This window comes from Elephas maximus, chromosome 6 (assembly GCF_024166365.1).
Source record: "Elephas maximus indicus isolate mEleMax1 chromosome 6, mEleMax1 primary haplotype, whole genome shotgun sequence".
NCBI lineage: Eukaryota > Metazoa > Chordata > Mammalia > Proboscidea > Elephantidae > Elephas > Elephas maximus.
In genome coordinates, this window is record NC_064824.1 from 114,427,912 (window position 1) to 114,446,629 (window position 18,718).

General features: G+C 42.1%; 1 protein-coding gene across 1 annotated transcript in view; it reads right to left on the reverse strand.

The window, feature by feature from the left end:
* Nucleotides 1-573: 573 nt before the first annotated feature.
* The window catches only part of MREG (melanoregulin), a 72,246-nt gene continuing 54,101 nt past the window's right edge, over nt 574-18,718 (reverse strand). The window contains exons 3-5 of the mRNA XM_049888102.1: nt 4,642-4,732; nt 3,078-3,241; nt 574-2,478 (exon numbers count right to left, since the gene is read on the reverse strand). Coding sequence (XP_049744059.1) covers nt 2,341-2,478; nt 3,078-3,241; nt 4,642-4,732 — 393 coding nt within the window. The 3' untranslated portion in view covers nt 574-2,340. The remainder of the gene's footprint in view (nt 2,479-3,077; nt 3,242-4,641; nt 4,733-18,718) is intronic.

Consider the following 18,718-nt stretch of genomic DNA (forward strand, 5'->3'; position numbering starts at 1 on the left):
ACTGCTCCCTCCTGATAACATGTCCAAAGTAAGCCAGATGAAGTCTTGATATCCTTGCTTCTAAGAAGCAGTCTGGCTATACTTCTTCCCAGACAGATTTGTTCATTCTTCTTGCATTCCATGGTATATTCAATATTTTGTACAATAATATCTACGAAATATGAAATCAGGTGTTTGCTGATTACAATTTTTTTTCCTGGTATACATTAAAATTTTAATAGAAAACTTCTGCCCATATAACAGCTGAAATCAGCCTGCATACACCAATGAACCTTGAACAGTAGTCAACAGGGAGACGTTTACCCAGCAGGAAAACCTCCAACCTCTCACACATCTGTGGCTACGACTTCTGAAGGAGTTACTTCAGTCATCCTCAAGTCTCCCTCATACGCTGAAGTGTCCACATGGAGGACTGAACTTTACCACAGATCTGCCCTTGACTGGTTTTAGAATGAGGCAAGGTCCTTAAACCCATCTCCATCTAGGCTTCTCTGCCCTTTAATTTAAAGGAATTAAGGAAAGGATCATCTGTTCTTTCTTACTTCTCAGAAATACAACACATATACATCCAACTGAAAAGTAAATACAGAAAGTTTTTAATTTCTTGGGAGAAAAATTTCCTGGGAAATTCTCTGCTTTTATAATCATAAAGGCAATCTTATTCTTGTTCACTCATTACCAAAAAGAAAGACTATGGTAACGCTTTATTCTCCGTAGCTGCAAACAATCTCATCTATTTCGACACAAAAAAGGCAGAAAGGCAAAACACAAGTACTTAGTACAAAGATTACAACAATACAACTTTCAAAGATTTTTTGTTTTGTTGTGTGTTTTTTGTTTGTTTCACTGTTTATGTATTTATCTTGCAAAAATCTACAGAAGTGTGGAAAAAATCTGCAGGCTAATTTGAAACATGAGTGAGGAATTAAGAGCTAAATATAAAAAATAAAACTTTTAATTTACTTACTAAACTAGGAAGAATTTTCCTGAAACATGTCAGTTCAATTGGCCTACAGTGCCTAAATAAATGGAGAACGTGTATGTCTTCTAACGAATATTTGAAACTTTTTTTTTTCTTTTAACACTACCAAAAGAGCTAGCCGGGATACGGAAATTCCCGAGTCACAATCTCCTGAACAGACTAAATACAGGTCACTTTTTAAACCTGAAGTCTGCAATGCAAAATCCGTAAAATAATGGAGTCATTCTTCACAGTAATCTACTGATGAATCCTGTATGTCCTTGAAGTCTTTTCAATAAAAGGAACCCTGATACCCTGACAACCTTCTTGCTTAAGATGCAAGTAACTTTTAAAGCTGGACTTCTCAGGCTGTGTATATAAGCAAGCTGCATTTGCAACACGGCTCCATTTTGGAGTCTTCCGGTAAGTGAAGAGAGTCCAGCCTGACCTTCTTCAGTGCAGCACTGCCTGCATAGCTGCAAGCCTGCAGGAAAGACCCCGGGGGCTGGTGCAGCTCTCAGCCAATAAGCTAGAAACAGATTAATGGAAGAAAAGGAAGTGGTGGCCAGGTGTTTCAATTTACAGATGATATCCCAGATAAAATGTTAAGGGCTTTTGGAATGGTAATGAACAAACAATATGCAAAAAAGGGGTAACCTGGTATCAATAACGTGAGAATTTAAGATGCGTGTGCCACAAATGAAGGCAGAACTTTTACAGGTGGCTGCAGAATGTTCGGTTTGGAGTTATTCTACTTGGAACTCACTTCTGAGCAGCGCCCCTAGACATCTCTATTATCTGGTACACCTATACTTCTCAATAATCCTAACTGATACTCAACATGATGTCAATGACACCCTCCAAGGGTCTGCAGTTCTTCCAAATCAAAGAAAGGTACACTATGCCTAGTATTATTTTGGTGTTGACCTACATTGCGTGATCATTATTTAGAAATTGGGAATCCATGTTTGAGCTCTATGAGAGCTCTATTAATTATATTGTTTCATTAACTAGAACATCCCATTATTCCAAGAGGATTAATGATAGGAGGTTATTGTATAGCCAAACCCAAACTGGGGCAGTAGGTTCTTCTTGGGATCTAAGCACCCATGATGAAATATCCCATTGACCAACTCTTTCACTCTCTTGCTGAGTGCCAGATCACCAAGGTATTTCAACACAATCTGAGCATTTCATAGAGTAAGGTCCTTATGAAGTCCAGATATTCAGATCCTTAGATTTTTGCAGGATTCAGAATCCTTCATTTTTCATTCAGCAAGTCTTCTACTTGCTCACTCTCTTCCACATGCAATTGTCCAACTGTGGTTGGCAACTGAGTCCCAGTGGAAGGATCCCAATTCTACCTCTTAGTCTTTCCTTTAGGGACTTGGAAATGGAAAGTAGTGCAGTTCTTTCTGGCCATCTGCCATGCATGGGACGACTCCATGCTTCTTGGGGTAAGTTCGACTGGCAATTTTAAAGAATTCTTCTGCAGCATCAAGAGCAATGAGACGGTCCTACCCAAAAAAGAAAGAAAGAAAATTACATATATACATCGCCAAGATGGGAACTAAGCTAAGATTTGCCATGTTGATGGGAAAACCAATCTAACAACAACAAAACCCACCCGAGAAATAATAATGAGCTAATAAAACATTTATTACATTTTTCTCAGCAAATTTAAAGACACGCTTTAATCTTTTATTTGCATTATCTGAGAAACATCTTGCCACTTTCAGAGTTGTTTTGTAATCTTTTTCAATGTTAGGCTATATAAACAATATTTCTCACAGCTCTTTGACCTATGGTTCAAAAAGCTGTCTACACAGCAGAATCAGCTGAAAAATACAGATTCTTGACCACAGCCCAAGCCTCCACAGGGCTGGACATAATCCAGAAATCTGAATTTTTAAAGTCCTCCACGTGATTCTCATGCCCTGGCCACTGGACCACCAACGCATATGATGCCAACATCGTCGGCCACCTCTTACTGGGGTGTTGAGGGTGCTGGAGTGATGTGTATATGAAATAAAATACTCTGTTATTCCACATGCTAAGTAGAAAAGGCAAAAATGTCAAACAAAACTTGGACAGATGAAAAAAGGCATCCACTTACCACAACAAAGAGGTATCTCTCTGAGAGCTCCCAACTTGTTGGAAAAATACTGGTCTCTTCAGCCAGTTTTAACAACATTTCTCGAGCTTTTCCTATGTTTTTAGAATCATTGAGGGTGCTGAGTTTAGTAACTGTCAACAAAGAGTCTGCTTCTTTTTGAAAACCTAAGGTAAAAAAAAAAAAAAAAAATACCCCTTGTGTGAAGTAATGTAGTCATGAGGAAACAATGGCCCTGTAACATGGACCAAAGAGGTCAGGAGAGGCCCAAATGTAAATTCTGTGCCACATCAGAAATCTGGTTAGTAGGGCCCTTCATCAAAATTCTTTCAATCTTTCTTCTTAAGGAATTTTATTTTTTAACATAGTTTTAGCCTCTGGTACTGCTTACTATTGACTGCTTACTATTGTTTTGTTTGTTTGAAGCCCCACTTCTACCCCCGTTCTTTACCTCCTTTCCCTCCCCAGGATCCCTACCTGACCCTTAATCCCCAAAGTGGGCGCCTCCAGGCAATATACTTGGCTGGTTAAAATAACTCACCCAGTGGTGTAAAAGCCTAATAGGCTTAAACCTACCTGTAGTAACATGCATTGTGAAAAAGAGACTACTAACTCACATAACTACTGAATGAGCAAAGAGGGTAAAGGCCCCATCCCATCCCACTCCATACCAACTAAAGCAATAAAAAAAAAAAAAAAAACCTATTGCCATCGAGTTGCTTCCGACTTGTAGTTACCCTATAGGACAGAGTAAAACTGCCCTATAGGGTTTCCAAGGAGCACCTGGTGGGTTCTAACTGCTGACTTTTTGGGTAGCAGCCATAGCTCTTAACCACTACACCACCAGGGTTTCCAAATTAAAGCAACAAGGGCTAGCAACTTGGCAACCACTTTTGGAAAGTTATGATACCAAGGTGCCATGTTCTCTTAAAAAGCAGAAGGACTTCAAAATTGACAAAATTCATCTTTCGAACATCAAAATGAACTTACGTTATGATATGGGGGCTAAGTTTATTGTATCACAAACCTGATAGGATTAAGAAAAACCAATACTCAATATCTACTTAACGCCACAGTAATTTTCCCAATTTTGAAGCTTTTCTTCCTTTTAGTCCTTCTGAAATACCGTGCTGAGTTTTGCTGCCTCTCTTACAAACAATAGCAGCCTGCCTCATCTCATAAAGGTATTACTGATTGACCAACCATCTCCATCTAATTCAATCCAGGTACCAAGCCAAACAATTCAACGGTAGTGCCATACGACTCCATTGCCCTGTGCTACCCTATACGAGGGACAGATGGAGTAACACATGGCAGAGTGCGTCCCTAAGACAAGGTCCAGTGATAATAGAGATAACAGCTGTTCATGCTCGAGGAGAGAAGGAAAGCAGGATTGGGAAATAATTAGTACACAGTAACCTTAAAATTCATCAATTACTAACAAGCCTTTGATAAAAATCATGGTGGACAAAGTGAAGAGTAATTATCACCACTAATCATGGTGGAGAAAGTGAAAAGTAAGGATCACAAACTATTTTTGCCATTTCACCATCACTTTCAGACTCACCTAAATCTTCTAAAATGTGTTTCCATCTGTTTCTCACTTCCCTTCGAATCTGCCGCAGGGCATAGATATCATAGTTGAGTTTTTGCCATTCCTGTAGGAAAATAAAAATAAGGTTTTATTTGTACTCTTTGGTCTAAACCTCTATCTCATTCCTGAAGTTGGAGTTGTCTAAATATGCAGTTCTCTTCATTAATCTTCAAAGCATGCCTAAAAGAAGAAAAGGAGAGGGACAAGATGGAGCCAGGGCTTCAGGTCCGAATCCCTGCTGAGAATTTGCTTTTTTTGTTTTGTAATTTACAGTTTTGTGTGTGTGTGTGTGCTTTAGAGGAAGGTTTACAGAACAAATTAATTTCTCATAAACAATACACATACTGTTTTGTGAAACTGGTTGCCAGCCCCACAACATGTCAACCCTCTGCACTTCTCAACCTTGGGTTCTCCATTTCCATTTGTCCAGTTTTCCTGTTCTCTCCTGCCTTCTTGACCTTGCCCCTGGGCTGGTGTGCCCATTTAGTCTCATATATGTGGGTGAGCTATGTTTACAATTTTTTGTTTTATGGGCCTCTCTAATCTTTTTTTTTCTAATCTTTGGCTGAAGGGTGAGTCTCAGGAGTGACTTCAGTACAGAGGGAATTTGCATTTCTAACAAGTTCCCAGGCGATGCTAATGCTGCTGGTTAAGGACTATTTCTGAGAACCACTAACAGTGCCCCCCCTCAAAAAAAACCCAGTGGTTCTCAAATTTTATTATACATATGAATCACCTGGGGATCTTGTTACACTGTAGATTCTGATTCAGTATATCTGGAGTGGAAATGCAAATTCTCAACAGGGAGTTCGAACTGGAATGAACCTCGTTTGAAGCCCTGGATGGAGTCAATAGGAATACCAACCGCTACTGTTTCTGCAGAATCTGCTGTGTACCAGGGGATATGACACTTTATGTAAACTTTTTATATTACCTAGTCTCTCTACTTCAGTGTTTTCACCTGTAAAGTGGGGATAATAATTGTAACTATTCCTTATAAGATGCTTGTAAAGGTTGAAAGCACGTAAAGGCACAATACCTGCGCACCGTGAGCACTCAACAAAAGCCATGGATTATTACAGCCATTTTATAGATGAAGAAACTGAGGCCCAAAGAGGTTAACTGAGTAATAGACTAATATGTGTCAGAATTGGTATTTAAACCCAGGTCTGGCTCCAAAGTTCATGAGAAAACTGACACAAAGAATTTAAAACAGCTTTTGTTAACAGGCTAAAATAGACTTGGGAATCCCAAAGTTTCCTGAGTCCCAGGCAATGTTTTCTTCACCATATCTCAGCATCTCTCTTTTTCATTTTTATCTCCTTTATAGGATGAATCTTTCAAGCATTCAGCAGAATTATTAAAAGATTATCATTCTGGAAACTTCTTTATCAATCTTAAGGACAGTAGGCCATCATGCTGGTTCCCATACAGACATCTGAATCTTCCTGCAGCATTAGAATCTTCACTGAGCTAAGCATTCCTTTAAAATGTCATGGAAAATTTGTTTTTAAGGAGACTTATCGATATAGAAATCATTTTATAGAGCATACCATTTCCTCCTCCTTAGCCAAGACATTAACCATGTAACAATCCTAATGCATAGTTTAAAATAACATTCTAAATGCTGAATTTAAGACTCAAGTTATTTTGACTCCTCTAACTGAAAATGTTTCCATGATGCCATTACTTCCCCATTAAGCTTCTTTCAAGGTGTGCCTTGCTCATTGCTGATCAACTTTCATGACTGGTTAAGAGAAATCAATTTAGCTGCCATTCAAAAATGTTTAGAGGTATCACTTTGAAAAAGAAGAGCTAGAAATGTGTGTTTCATTATGACTGCATTTTAGATCTTGTATCTGAAGATATGCCACAAAAAGGGCATGGGATTTTGGCTATTTTCTAGAAGTCAGGAAGTGATGAATTTGAAAACTCTTTTCTTGGTCCTCCTTTTTTGAACAAAGATGTGCTTGCATGTGCATGTATATGTGTGTACGTGTGTGTATGCATGTGCGTTCATGCAGGCATGTGGTGACTGGTGTGGGGGATAAAGCCTGTGACCCTGGAAAACAGCAAAGTTAAGTAAACAAAAAACCCAGTGCCGTCGAGTCGATTCCAACTCATAGCGACCCTATAGGACAGAATAGAACTGCCCCATAGAGTTTCCAAGGTGCGCCTGGCAAATTTGAACTGTCAACCTCTTGGTTAGCAGCCATAGCACTTAACCACTACACCACCAGGGTTTCCAAAGTTAAGTAAGTCATCTCAACATATGCGACCCTGGCCTCTTCTTTAGCATCCTGTTAAAACACACCTCTCTAATTCCTGCCACAGACTATAAGTTGGGGTGGGAAGGAGGGGGCGCTTCAAGTATTATTTGTATTACTTAATTGGTCATTCAGTATACTATCTTGGAAAAGATGCTCTACTTCTAGACACTAGAGCCAGACTGTCTGGGTTTGAATCCCAGCTACATTATTTATTAGCAACGTGACTTTGGATAAATTCTTAACTTCACTGTGTCTCAGCTGCCCTGTCTACAATACCAGGATAATAATACTACCTACTCCATAGGTGCTGCTAACCAAAAGGTTGGTGGTTCAAACCCACCAGCCACTCCACGAGAGAAAGATACGGCAGCCTGCTCCCATAAAGATTACAGCCAAGGAAACCCTATGGGGGGGTTCTACTCCATCCTATAGGGTCACTCTAAGTATGAATCAACTTGATGACACACAACAACAACTTCATAGGCTTATTGTAAGGATTAAATAAATCAATACAAGCCCTTAGAATGGAGCTTGGGTTGGCACACAGCCACCCCCAAATCAGAGGACACAAAACTAAGAAAACAATTCTCCAAGACTCAGAATTATTTCTACCGTAAGGACTGAACACAGTATTCATTACATTATACAGTATCCTATTTGTGAGGACCCCCAGAAGAAAATTTTCTCTGCTCTTATGATCAAGTACAGTTTTACTTTTCCTGAAAATTGTCTTTCCAGGCATTGTGAATTTTATAACTGATCGATTTTCTCTCTGACCTCGAAATTTAGAGCCCTTTCATGGAAGATATATAGGGTTTAGTACACATTTTTGAATTACTAACATTTTGGGCTACTTTTTATGTCTTTATTCGTATTTTTTCTCTTTCTCATCTTCTAGTTTGTATTAACTCACTGTATTTTCATGTAAGTTTCCTTAAATCCTTTTGGTAAAAAGAAGGTTACAAATAAGATATTAGACAGAGCAGTACTGTGCTCATCCTCAATGAAATTGACCCTGCTTGTATTAAATGGAAAGTGGTCAGGCTCTTAGTCATTCTTGAGTAGAGACACACACAATCCATCCGAGTTGCTTCAGATATTCAAACAACCTTCAATTATGCAACACACCACTAGGTGGCTTCATTAGCTTGCAATTAAAGATCTCCACTCATTTTTCTTTTCACTCCAAAGGCTGATGCCTCAGCCTTTGTTTTCTCAACTAAGTGTCACCCAATTCTCTGCTTTTCAGAGACTCGTTCACCATGAGGTCACCCTGGCTTCAGAATTTTTTAACACCAACACTGAATGTTATATAAATTCATTCAGTTTCAGCATTTGTTACTCTGACAAAATGTTTATTGAGAACCAACATATAACTAATAATCAATATGAGATTTAAAAAGCTGCTAAAGATAGGTCCATACCTGATGCGTCTTTGGATTCCACCTCTCTCCTCCAGTGGTTTGTGGACTGACTTGCACATGACAGGTGCTTTTTAAGATTTGTGGCATAAACTATGTACTTTATATATCCGTACCATGAATATATAAAGCTTAGAAGCTTGGGTAGAGTTTTAACTAAGAATTGGCCTTTGAAAAAGGTAAAGAGTAAAAAAGGAAATTTGAATTCCTTTTACACATATGACCCCAAAGAACATTAAAAAAATACAGCAAATGTGAAATGATGCAACAAAATCTGTTCCAATGATACTTCTCCACGACTAAAGACACTAACTCACTCCCTCCTCGGCACTAGAGAAGAACAAGTTTTCTGACGTCCTTCTGTGACCTTTAAGTTGTAATGATTTCTCCTTTGGCCTTGAGACAAATCATTTTAAATAATATATTTAAAAGATGTTAAATATTCTTCAAAAGTGACCTGAACCTCAATTCCAGTAGACATCAAAAGTTGAAGTCTTGTTCTCTAAAATAATCTTTCATTTGTTTTCCCATAATTTCTGAAATCATACATTGTAGTCAACGTGATGCTGTGGCTGAAACCTTAATGCATAAATTAGCAAAGGTGTACTCAAATCATACAGAGCGAATTTCATAAGATACCTGGGAACCAAGTCAAATTGAGAAACACGTGATCGAAATTGAATAACTGAAGATGTTTGTAGCAATGTTTTGAGGTTTTTCATCTCTCCAGTTATTGGCCAAATCATATGAGGGCTCCTAGATAATTCGGTTGAGGCAACAAAATGAAAGGCTGAACAAAACCCGGCCTCCTGCAACCATCAACACTGGGTCCACTCAAGCTTTTGATTCCCATGAGCTGGGCTTGACCTTGAATCCTTAAGCTTCTGATGCCTTCATTTTTATCATGCACAAAATTGAAACAACATTCAATTCTTATCTGTACTGTATTACAGATGTTGTTGTTAGATGCCACCGAGTCGGTTCCGATGCATAGCAACCCTATGTTCAACAGAATGAAACACCGCCCAGTCCTGCACAATTGTTGCTGTTTGTCGCAGCCACTGTGTCAATCTACCTCCTTGAGGGTCTTCCTCTTTTTTTGCTGACCTCCTACTTCACCAAGCATGGTGTCCTTCTGCAGGGACTGGTCCCTCCTGATATTATAGACAATATACCTATATTGTAGATAAGTGAGATAGTAAAAAGTACTTCTTATTTCTTATCTGGAGATGATTTATATATTTAAAGGAATATATTCTAACAATTGGTTACATATAATTTAAATCATCTTAAACTCTTCAGAACTCAAAAGGAACTAATTTATTTTTAATTATAAAAATAATATAATTACTGGGAATAAGAATTCAAAGACAGAAGGGTATATAAAAAGAAAACTAAAATTTTGCCCTCTTGTCCTTTTCTCCCAGTCTCACTTCTCAGAGACAGCTACTTTTGAACAATTTTTCTCTCTCCTCTCCCCGTCGGAGTTTCTTCCATACCTCCAAGTAATAGGCTTACTTATACTTCTAGCTCCTCATGTGTTAACATCAAACATCCTTTGTACTCCCTGCCATAAACAAAGGGAATTTTAGCTCCTCCTCTGCTCTCTCCCTCTCACCGCAGGGGAGGCTGGAAAATTAGGGAAACAGGCTGTCAGTAGTAGTCTGGACCAATCATGATCCATCTGTGAGGGCTGGTACCTTGCTGCCCAAAACAAAAGCTGAGTTCTTGTATCAAGGAAAAAAGGAGGGAGGTGGGCAATGGGGGAGTAATGAACATGTCTGCCACAAGCAAATATTTGATGTTTGCTTCCCCAACATCTATGGTCTCCTTCTTCCATCAATCTGCCAAGTGTACCAGATTTTCCTTTGCAGAAGGTTCCTCTCACATGCTAAGAGTAGACCCTGATTGGCTTAAACCAATAATCTCAACTTTGGCTGTATAGTAGAATCATCTAGGGAACTTTTTGAAATACCAGTGCATGGGATCCACCCCTAAGACCCATGAAATCAGAATCAGAATCCCCTGAAGCAGAAACAGGTTTGAGATCCAGTGACTAAGCCAATCCACATATCCCATTGGTTCATGAATGGGCATATAACCCAACTCAAGCCAAGGAGTTGCAATGAAATTCAACAGGGCTTCTAGGGGGAACCAGGAATGTTGTTCTCTCTTCCCTGGACGAGATGCTATGAAGGTGGAAAGTCTGGAATCACCCCGTCATTTTTACTACCCTGAGAAGAGCCAGGCCAAGGGAGAAGACAATATGCAGAGGAGGACAAAGTTAAAAGAATCACGGAGAGATGAAGCCTAAGGACATCCTGGACCCCTGGATCAAATCTCATCTGAAACCAATCCTGCTTCAAAATGCTCTGTTATCTGAGCCAATTCCATGTAAGTTTAGACAATTGGAGATCTTTATTTGGTCTTTGCACCTGAAAGATGCATGTTACAAAGCCCACTCACTGAGTACATAAACAAAAAGGAAACTATAGAAACTGCATAAAATGTTAGTCTCATATTTTCCCATCTCCAGCCCCTGGAGAAAATTTCAGCATATGGACCTATTTCTCTGGGGATGCATATGGTTTATAGAAGATGCAGAGTTAATGGCTCTTCCCGGATCCCAAACTTTCTGTCCCAGGAGTGTCACAGGCAATGACATGGATACAGCAGCAGTCCTTGTCAGTGTGCAGGGCTCCCTTTGTGGCACGCTCCCTGAATTCTGTTCATCAGAGCAGAGCTTCTCGCTCTGGCAAGACTGTTGTTGTAACAGAAAGAGGAGGTGGCTTCTATCTTAGCTCATTTCTTCCAAAGATCCAGGGGAAAGGGGCCTAACTACTATTGGCTTAACCGCTCCACTCCCTTATGTTAATGAGGTCATAATTAGAGTAGGGCGAGCCCGAAACTCAATCCCTTCTGAGTGGTGTCTTAGAAAAAGGGCATAACAGACAAACAAACACAGACACAGGGAGAAGAGACCATGTGAGAAGCCTCTAGAAGCCAGGAAATGTCACACAACACCTGGGGCTACCAGCAAAGGACATTCCCCCGGAGCTGATGCCCTGATTTGGACTTCCAGCCTCCCAAATTGTGAGACAATAGACAGCTATTCTTTAAAGCTATCCAGTTGTGATTTTCTTTTTTGCTTTTTTGGTTACAGTAGCACTAGGCTAAGCAGGAACTAAGAGGGATAGCTAATACATGGGATAGGCGAATAAAGATTTGAAAACATATAACAAATGAGGCCTATGAAACAAAACTTATAGGTTGGAAATGTATTTGGGATAAATAAAAATACATCCTACTCTTGGGCTGAAAAAAAAATCGATGCACCAGATGCGGGTTTCATAGCAGTTCATACGAAAAAAAAGCCTAAGGTTTGGATAAACATAAAGCTACAATCCACTTAAAATGTGGTGTTCGCTCTGCATTTATTAAGCATCTCCTCTCTGCCAAACACAATGCTGGGTTCTGAGCTTACAAAGAAAAAGAATACATGGACCCTGCCCTACAGGAATGAAAATGTAGCCTCAAAACAAATGTAATATTATGCTGTATTAGCAGAAGCATTGTTTAAAAGGAAGTAACAACCAATGCCCTTTACACAGAACACCTGGGGGAACTGCTTTAAGGGGGATGTTGCCAAACAGCCACACAGCCAGGAGGAAGGGGAGCAACCAAGATGGCGAAGGCTTGGAAACCATGTCATAGTGGCCTGGCTGACAGCTCTTGGAAACAGAGGAAGGACAAGAAAACAGCCTTCAGACTTGAAATGTTTACCCTACAGAAGAAGGCTTCCTTTCTTCTTTTCTACATAGCTTCAAAATGTAGAATTAAGACTAATAGGCAGAAGTCACAAGGAGGAAAATTTTAGACTGATGTAAGGAGGAACTTTCTGCTTGGAATGGGGGCATTGTAAAATGATGAGCCTTCCATCACTGAAAACCTAAAGTTCCGAATGAATAGCATCTGTCAAGGCCTAGAAAGGACCCAGAACTGGATGGAAGACTGGAATATAATTTTTATAGACTTTTTCAACATAATATATTTTTCCTATATCACTTAACAAAATCTACAAAGGATTTAAAGGAGTTTTGCAATAAAGTGGGGGGTGGGTGTGTGAGAGAGAGAGAGAGAGTGTGTGTATAAAAATAATTATAGAGCACTTATTACTTCCCAGGAGCTCTGGTGGTGCAGTGGTTAAGCACTCAGCTGCTAACTGAAAGGTTGGTCGTTCAAACCCACCAGTCACTCTTTGGGAGAAAGCTGTGTCAATCTGCTTCCATAAAGATTTACAGCCTTGGAAACCCTATGGGGCAGTTCTGTAGGTTCCCTATGAGTTGGAATTGACTTGATGACTTGCTCTAAGCTCTTTGCACGTATTTACTCAGTTAATCCTCTTAAGATGATGTGTTATCCTACAAGGTGGAAACTATTATTATTACCATCTTAAGAATGAGGAAGCCGAGGCTCAGAGAAGGTAAGGAATTTGCTCAAGTTGTGTTTGCTAGTAAGTGAGGGGCTGGGATTTAAACCCAGGCAGCAGTTGTGGGGCTGACACACTTAGCTGCTGTCCAGAGTCCTTCCCAAAACAGGAAGGAAGCAGTTTGACAAGGTACCAGAGAGGAAAAGAAGTAGAAGAAGAGAGGCTGAAAAGAGCAGTTCGTTGGAGAAGAGACCAAACTGAAGTCACAACAGCTGTGTCCAAGGAGGAACTAGAAAACACAATTAAAATCTTGGGAGAATAAGAACTTTTCTGGACGCAAGGTATTTCTTTGCCTCCAGAAAAGAACGCTGCCAACCCAACAGCTTCCTTCTAAAGGGCCGATTCTTTAAAGGCTTCAGTTCTGCTCCCCTATCTACAGAGAAGATGGAAACAACCTCAAAACCCCTCCCACTCTTCCCCACACTCCCTCCTCTTCCTTCAGGAGTGAGACAAAGGCAAACTTGTTCTCTCAGGCTGCACGGGCTAGTGAGGCGTGGTAGGAACTGCAAAGGTCCAAGATTCTGAGGCGTGAGGAGAAAAGCCAAATATTTTCTCCCACCGCATCCCAGGGGACTGAGCAGTGTGTGTCTGCAACGGAGAGCTCTGTGAGACTCGCTAGACTTTTCTCAAACTATGCTTCAGGCTTCAGGACTCAGAAGCCTCCGGGAAGGCTGACCTTGGGTACCTTCTCTGCTCTTCCTCATTGATGCACACCTCCAATCTAAAAAGGCAACCTGCCTTGTATCCTAGCTGCCTTGGAGAAGTCCCTGGAGAGCTGCGCTGTCTTGTTCAACACTCTCAAGATTACAGGGTTACAAGAATCCCTAATTCAGAAACCCAGCGGTCTTCTAAAGCACACTTGACAAACCAGTTTCGCTCACATGATGCTTCCTTCTCTCAGGCTTAATCAGCTGGCCTATTTGAGCAAGCACCCAACTACTTGACCTCACATAAGATGCCAAATCCAAAAGGCTGTTGCAAGGAACTAGCTCACTTTTCTTATCTCACAGCTGTTTCGTTGGCTCAGACAGCCCTAAGGTCCTTCTCTTAACCCCTCTACTTCTTCAAGCTCCAATTCATTTTCCATCACTCCGTTCACTGCCAAATGGTCTAAAAGGGAAACCTCTACGTTCAGTCCTCACTTCCTCCTCACCTCCTTACTTGCCAGCCCCTGACAATCTGCAGCCTTCAGGATCCCTTACCCACAGGAGGTGCTAATCCTCACCCTCCCCACCCTACTAATGACCAAATCTAAGGACATCTTGGAGCCCTTTCCGAAGGTCCTCACCCTCTCTACAGCATTTAATACTGATGGCCGTCCCCTTCTTTTATCATGTCTCTCTAGTTTCTGCAGGAACAAGGAAAAAGAATGAGCATTTATTGTCTATGCAGTTCAGTAGGCATTGAGTTCTCCCCCATCCAGGGAGATGGATGTTATTATCCGTACTTTATCTGCTGCAAAAGACCTCTTTAAAGCGTTAAAAAGTAAAGATGTCACTTTGAGGACTAAGGTGGACCATGGTATTTTCAATCACCTCATATGCATGTGAAAGCTGGACAATGAAAATGGAAGACTGAAGAAGAATTGATGCCTTTCAATTATGGTGTTGGTGAAGAATACTGAATACAGCACTGACAGCCAAAAGACTGAGCAAGTCTGTCTTGGAAGTATAACCAGAATGCTCCTTGGAAGCGAGGATGACGAGACTTCATCTCACATCCTTTGGACATGTTATCAGGCGAGACCAGTCCCTGGAGAAGGACATTATGTTTGGTAAAGTAGAGCGTCAGTGAAAAAGACCCTCGATGAGACGAATTGACACAGTGGCTACAACGAGGGGCTCAAACATAGCAATGATTGTGAGGATGGCGCAGGACCGGGAAGTGTTTCATTCTGTTGTACACAGAGTCACTGTAAGTTAGAACCGACTCAACAGCACCTAACAACAACATGTTATATAGCAGAAGAATGGCCTGGCAATCTGCTTCCATTAAGATTACAGCCAAGAAAATCCTATGAAGTAGTTCTACCCTGTAACACCTGTGGTTGGAATCAACTAGACAGCAACGGGTTTGGTTTATTATTACTATTATCATACAGAAAGGTTCAGTATCTTGCCTAGAGTCAAAGTAAGAAGTAGGGCTGAGATTTGGGATCTGCTGCCTTTAAAGGCCATCCTCCAGCTGATCTCTTTCACCCTTCTTCTCCTTTTCCCTGGCCGATTCCTCTTCTTCCTTTGCTTCTTCCTTTCATGTCGTACTTTCCCAAAGTTCTATCTTAGGATCTCTTCTCATCTCTATCTCTCTGAATAATCTCCCCTAACATCTCAACTTCCATTGTCACTACTTCTCTTGGTGACTCTCAAGACTCCTTCTTCAACCCTGGCCCCAAGGCTCAGCTCCACGTCTCAATTTCCACCTTTTTGCTGAATGACTCCATGCAACACACCCACTCAACAGAGCCCAGCCAGTGTCCTCCATCATCCTTGGCCAAGCCAGCTCCTGATATCTTGTGATGCCTACTTGGTTAACTGATATTCAAACCAGTTGCCGTGGACTTGACTCTAACTCATGATGGCCCTCTGTGTGTGGAACTGTGCTCCATAGGGTTTTCAATGGCTGATTTTTTGGAAGCAGACTGCCAGGCCTTTCTTCCAAAGCACCTCTGGGTGGACTCGAATCTCCAACTTTGCAATTAGTGGCCAACCCCATTAGCTGTCTGTACCACCCAGGGACTCCTAATTACTGCTCAGTCCCCTTTAACTCTACCTTCCAAATCCAAATCAGTCACCTGATCTTGATTGTCCTTGTCTCTGCTTTCTATTCACACTGTGTCTCCTTTCATTTTCCTGAATGCCTGCAATAACTGGTCCCTCTGCCTCAAAATGCTAACTTCTCAAATTTCCTTCCAACCAGCTGTCTTCCTAAAGATCAGCTGAGGTTACCGCCTTCCCCCAAACTTCAGTGATTCCCCACCACTTACTGAATATAGCTTCAATGCCACAGGAGGCTCCCCATGACCTGACCTTTACAGTCTTATCCCTGACAATATCCCTTCACACACACTATGCTCCTGCCGCTCGGAACCACCACTCTATTCTCCAGCTGGCCTTGATCCTGCTGCCTCTATTTTCAATTCATGTCCGAGGCTATTAAGTGAGGCTCCATGAGGTTTAATAACTCAGCCAGATCTCACCATTAATTGGAGAAAAAATTTTTTTTTTTTTTTTTTACCATTAATTGGAGAACCTGGTATTTAAACCCAATTCTGTCAGACTCCAAAACCCACACTCCTCCCGGCACCCTAAGCCACCACTCAATTAAGCCCAAATTAAGCCCACTATCTATTGTCCTTCCCTGTCACCAATGTGGAAATTGAAACACAACAAGAAAAACCGAACATAACGTGTAGGTACTTTCCTTCCAAAAGGGGCTTCTGGCATGGCCACTCAGACCTAGAAGACAGATGGGCCTCGCTTCTCTACTCTCCAGCTGCCCCTCTCCGAGGCCTGGCAGAGGGAAGATGAATAATGCAACTAGACCCCAGTGCAAAGGGCAGGCTGGGAAGACAGGGCAGGGAAGGGAGGTGACAGGGCTGGGCATGCAGAGGAAGCACAGAGCTTCCTTTACGCCTGCCTGGGCCTGGACACTGTCAAGGTCACCTACCCAGTTGGAGCACCCTCTTTCAGCATCATAAAAGCCTACTCTCTGCATCCACCAGACATGGTGTTTAAGTAGAAAAGATAAGATTGTATTTCACTGTTTCTAGACAACGGGTCTAATCATTAGCTTTCTGCCTCTGCTCAGTCCAAATGGTCCTGGATCAAATGACAGAGCAGAGCAACCATTTACCAGAGGATAAACAACAGGCTAGATGAACCTCGGAGGAGTGTGAGCAGGGAGTGAGGCCGAGGAGGAGCCAGTGCCCAGGGAGCCTGGCATTTAGGTCCCTGGGGCTCCAGGACTTAGAGAGCCTCCAACAGGTCCCAACAACAGATGGCTTTATTGCTTCACCCCAGACATCTCAGCATCCTGGAGCACCCAGTCTAAGAATGGTCTCTCTGTTAAGAACCAGAGCTAAGCAAAGTGAGCCTTTTTAGTTGGGCAGGACAAACGCTGATATAGGTATCTCTCTCCAAGCCCTCACCAGACCCACCTACTCAATCAGATGAGAGCCAGCTCCTGGGTGACATTCGTATCTGGGTCTCCTCCCTACTGAACTTCCAGAGTTATCTACCTCCCTGTCATGGATTGAACTGTGTCCCCAAAAAATATGTGTCAACTTGGTTAGGCCATGACCCCCAGTATTGTGTTGTTATCCTCCATTTTGTGATTGTAATTTTATGCTAAAAAGGGTTAGGGTGGGACTGTAACTCCACCCTTACTCAGGTCATCTCCCTGATCCAACATAAAGGGAGTTTCCCTGGGGTGTGGCCTGCACCACCTCTCATCTTACAAGAGATGAAAGGAAAGCAAGCAGAGATTTGGGGACTTCATACCACCAAAAAAGCAGCACCAGGAGCAGAGCGCATCCTTTGGACCTGAGGTCCCTGCGCTGAGTTGCTCCCAGACCAAGGGAACACGGATGACAAGGACCTTCCTCCAGAGCCAACAGGGAGAGAATGCCTTCCTCTGGAGCTGATGCCCTAAATTTGGACTTCTAACCTACTAGACTGTGAGAAAATAAATTTCTCTTTGTTAAAGCCATCTACTTGTGGTACTTCTATTACAGCAGCACTAGATGACTAAGACACTTCCCTTTCTTCAAGTCCCATGGGAAGGTGGACCTGGGTAGAGCTCACAATGTCCACAGGCCTAGGACCAGCCTGCTGTTCTGACCACTAGGCCTGAGGCCCCGCCCCAGATGCTCTGATACTTAAAAGATCAAGAAAGTGAAACTTGGGCAGTTTGGCTCTACATACCATGCAGAGCCTCAAGCCCAAATATAGCCCTGGAGTTACCGCTTGGTACATTCATATCCTGTTTGCTTACACAGTTCCACTTTCTCTTTTTTTCCCCCGTTTGCAAAACAGTCTCAATGCTCACTTGTTTTGATCTAGAAGTAGAGCTAGGGCTTTGACCTACAACAGGTCAAATGCAAATGCCCAGTAATGGTTTGCCACCTCTCCCCGTTTATTTTTATTCCTCAGCTCTGCTGGAGTTCTGGAAACAGACTGTAGCCAGAGGCCCCTGACCTAATTCTTTATCTGGCTTTAACCAGATTACGCCAAGGAGAGCTCACAGCTTCTGAGGCCACAGTACATCAGCAGAGCCACGGGAAGCGGCTGCTGAGAAATGAGACTTGAAGCTTGTTTTGTGTAATTTGGGAGTTTCCAGCCCACGGGTGGCTTTAGGGTTAGGAGAAGGGCCAGAACTCAGAATGTGAGCTGGCTAATGCTGCCAGTGGGAGGAACAGGGGCTTGGTGTTTTCCATGGGACGTTACTCCTAACACACTACTTGGAGCTACACTAAGAATTCTGTTGCTCCAGTCACTGCAGGAAAGGAGGACAATTAGTTGCTGTCACCAAAGACAGAGGAAAACATGACTAAATTCCTGTTCACGGAGAGAAACCAGTTGCTGTCGGGTCAATTCCGACTCACAGCAACCTTATATGAGAGTAGAACTGCCCCCACAGGTTCCCAACACTGTAGATCTTTACAGAAGCAGACTGTCACATCTTTCTCCCATGGAACAGCTGGTGGGTTTGAACTGCTGACCGTTCCATTAGCAGCCAAGTGCCTTAACCACTGAGCCACCAGAGTTCCTCATGGCGGGGGGCGGGGAACCAAACCCACTTCCATGGAGTCGATTCTGACTCAGAGCAACCCTACTGGACAGAGTAGAACTGTCCCAAAGGGTTTCCAAGGC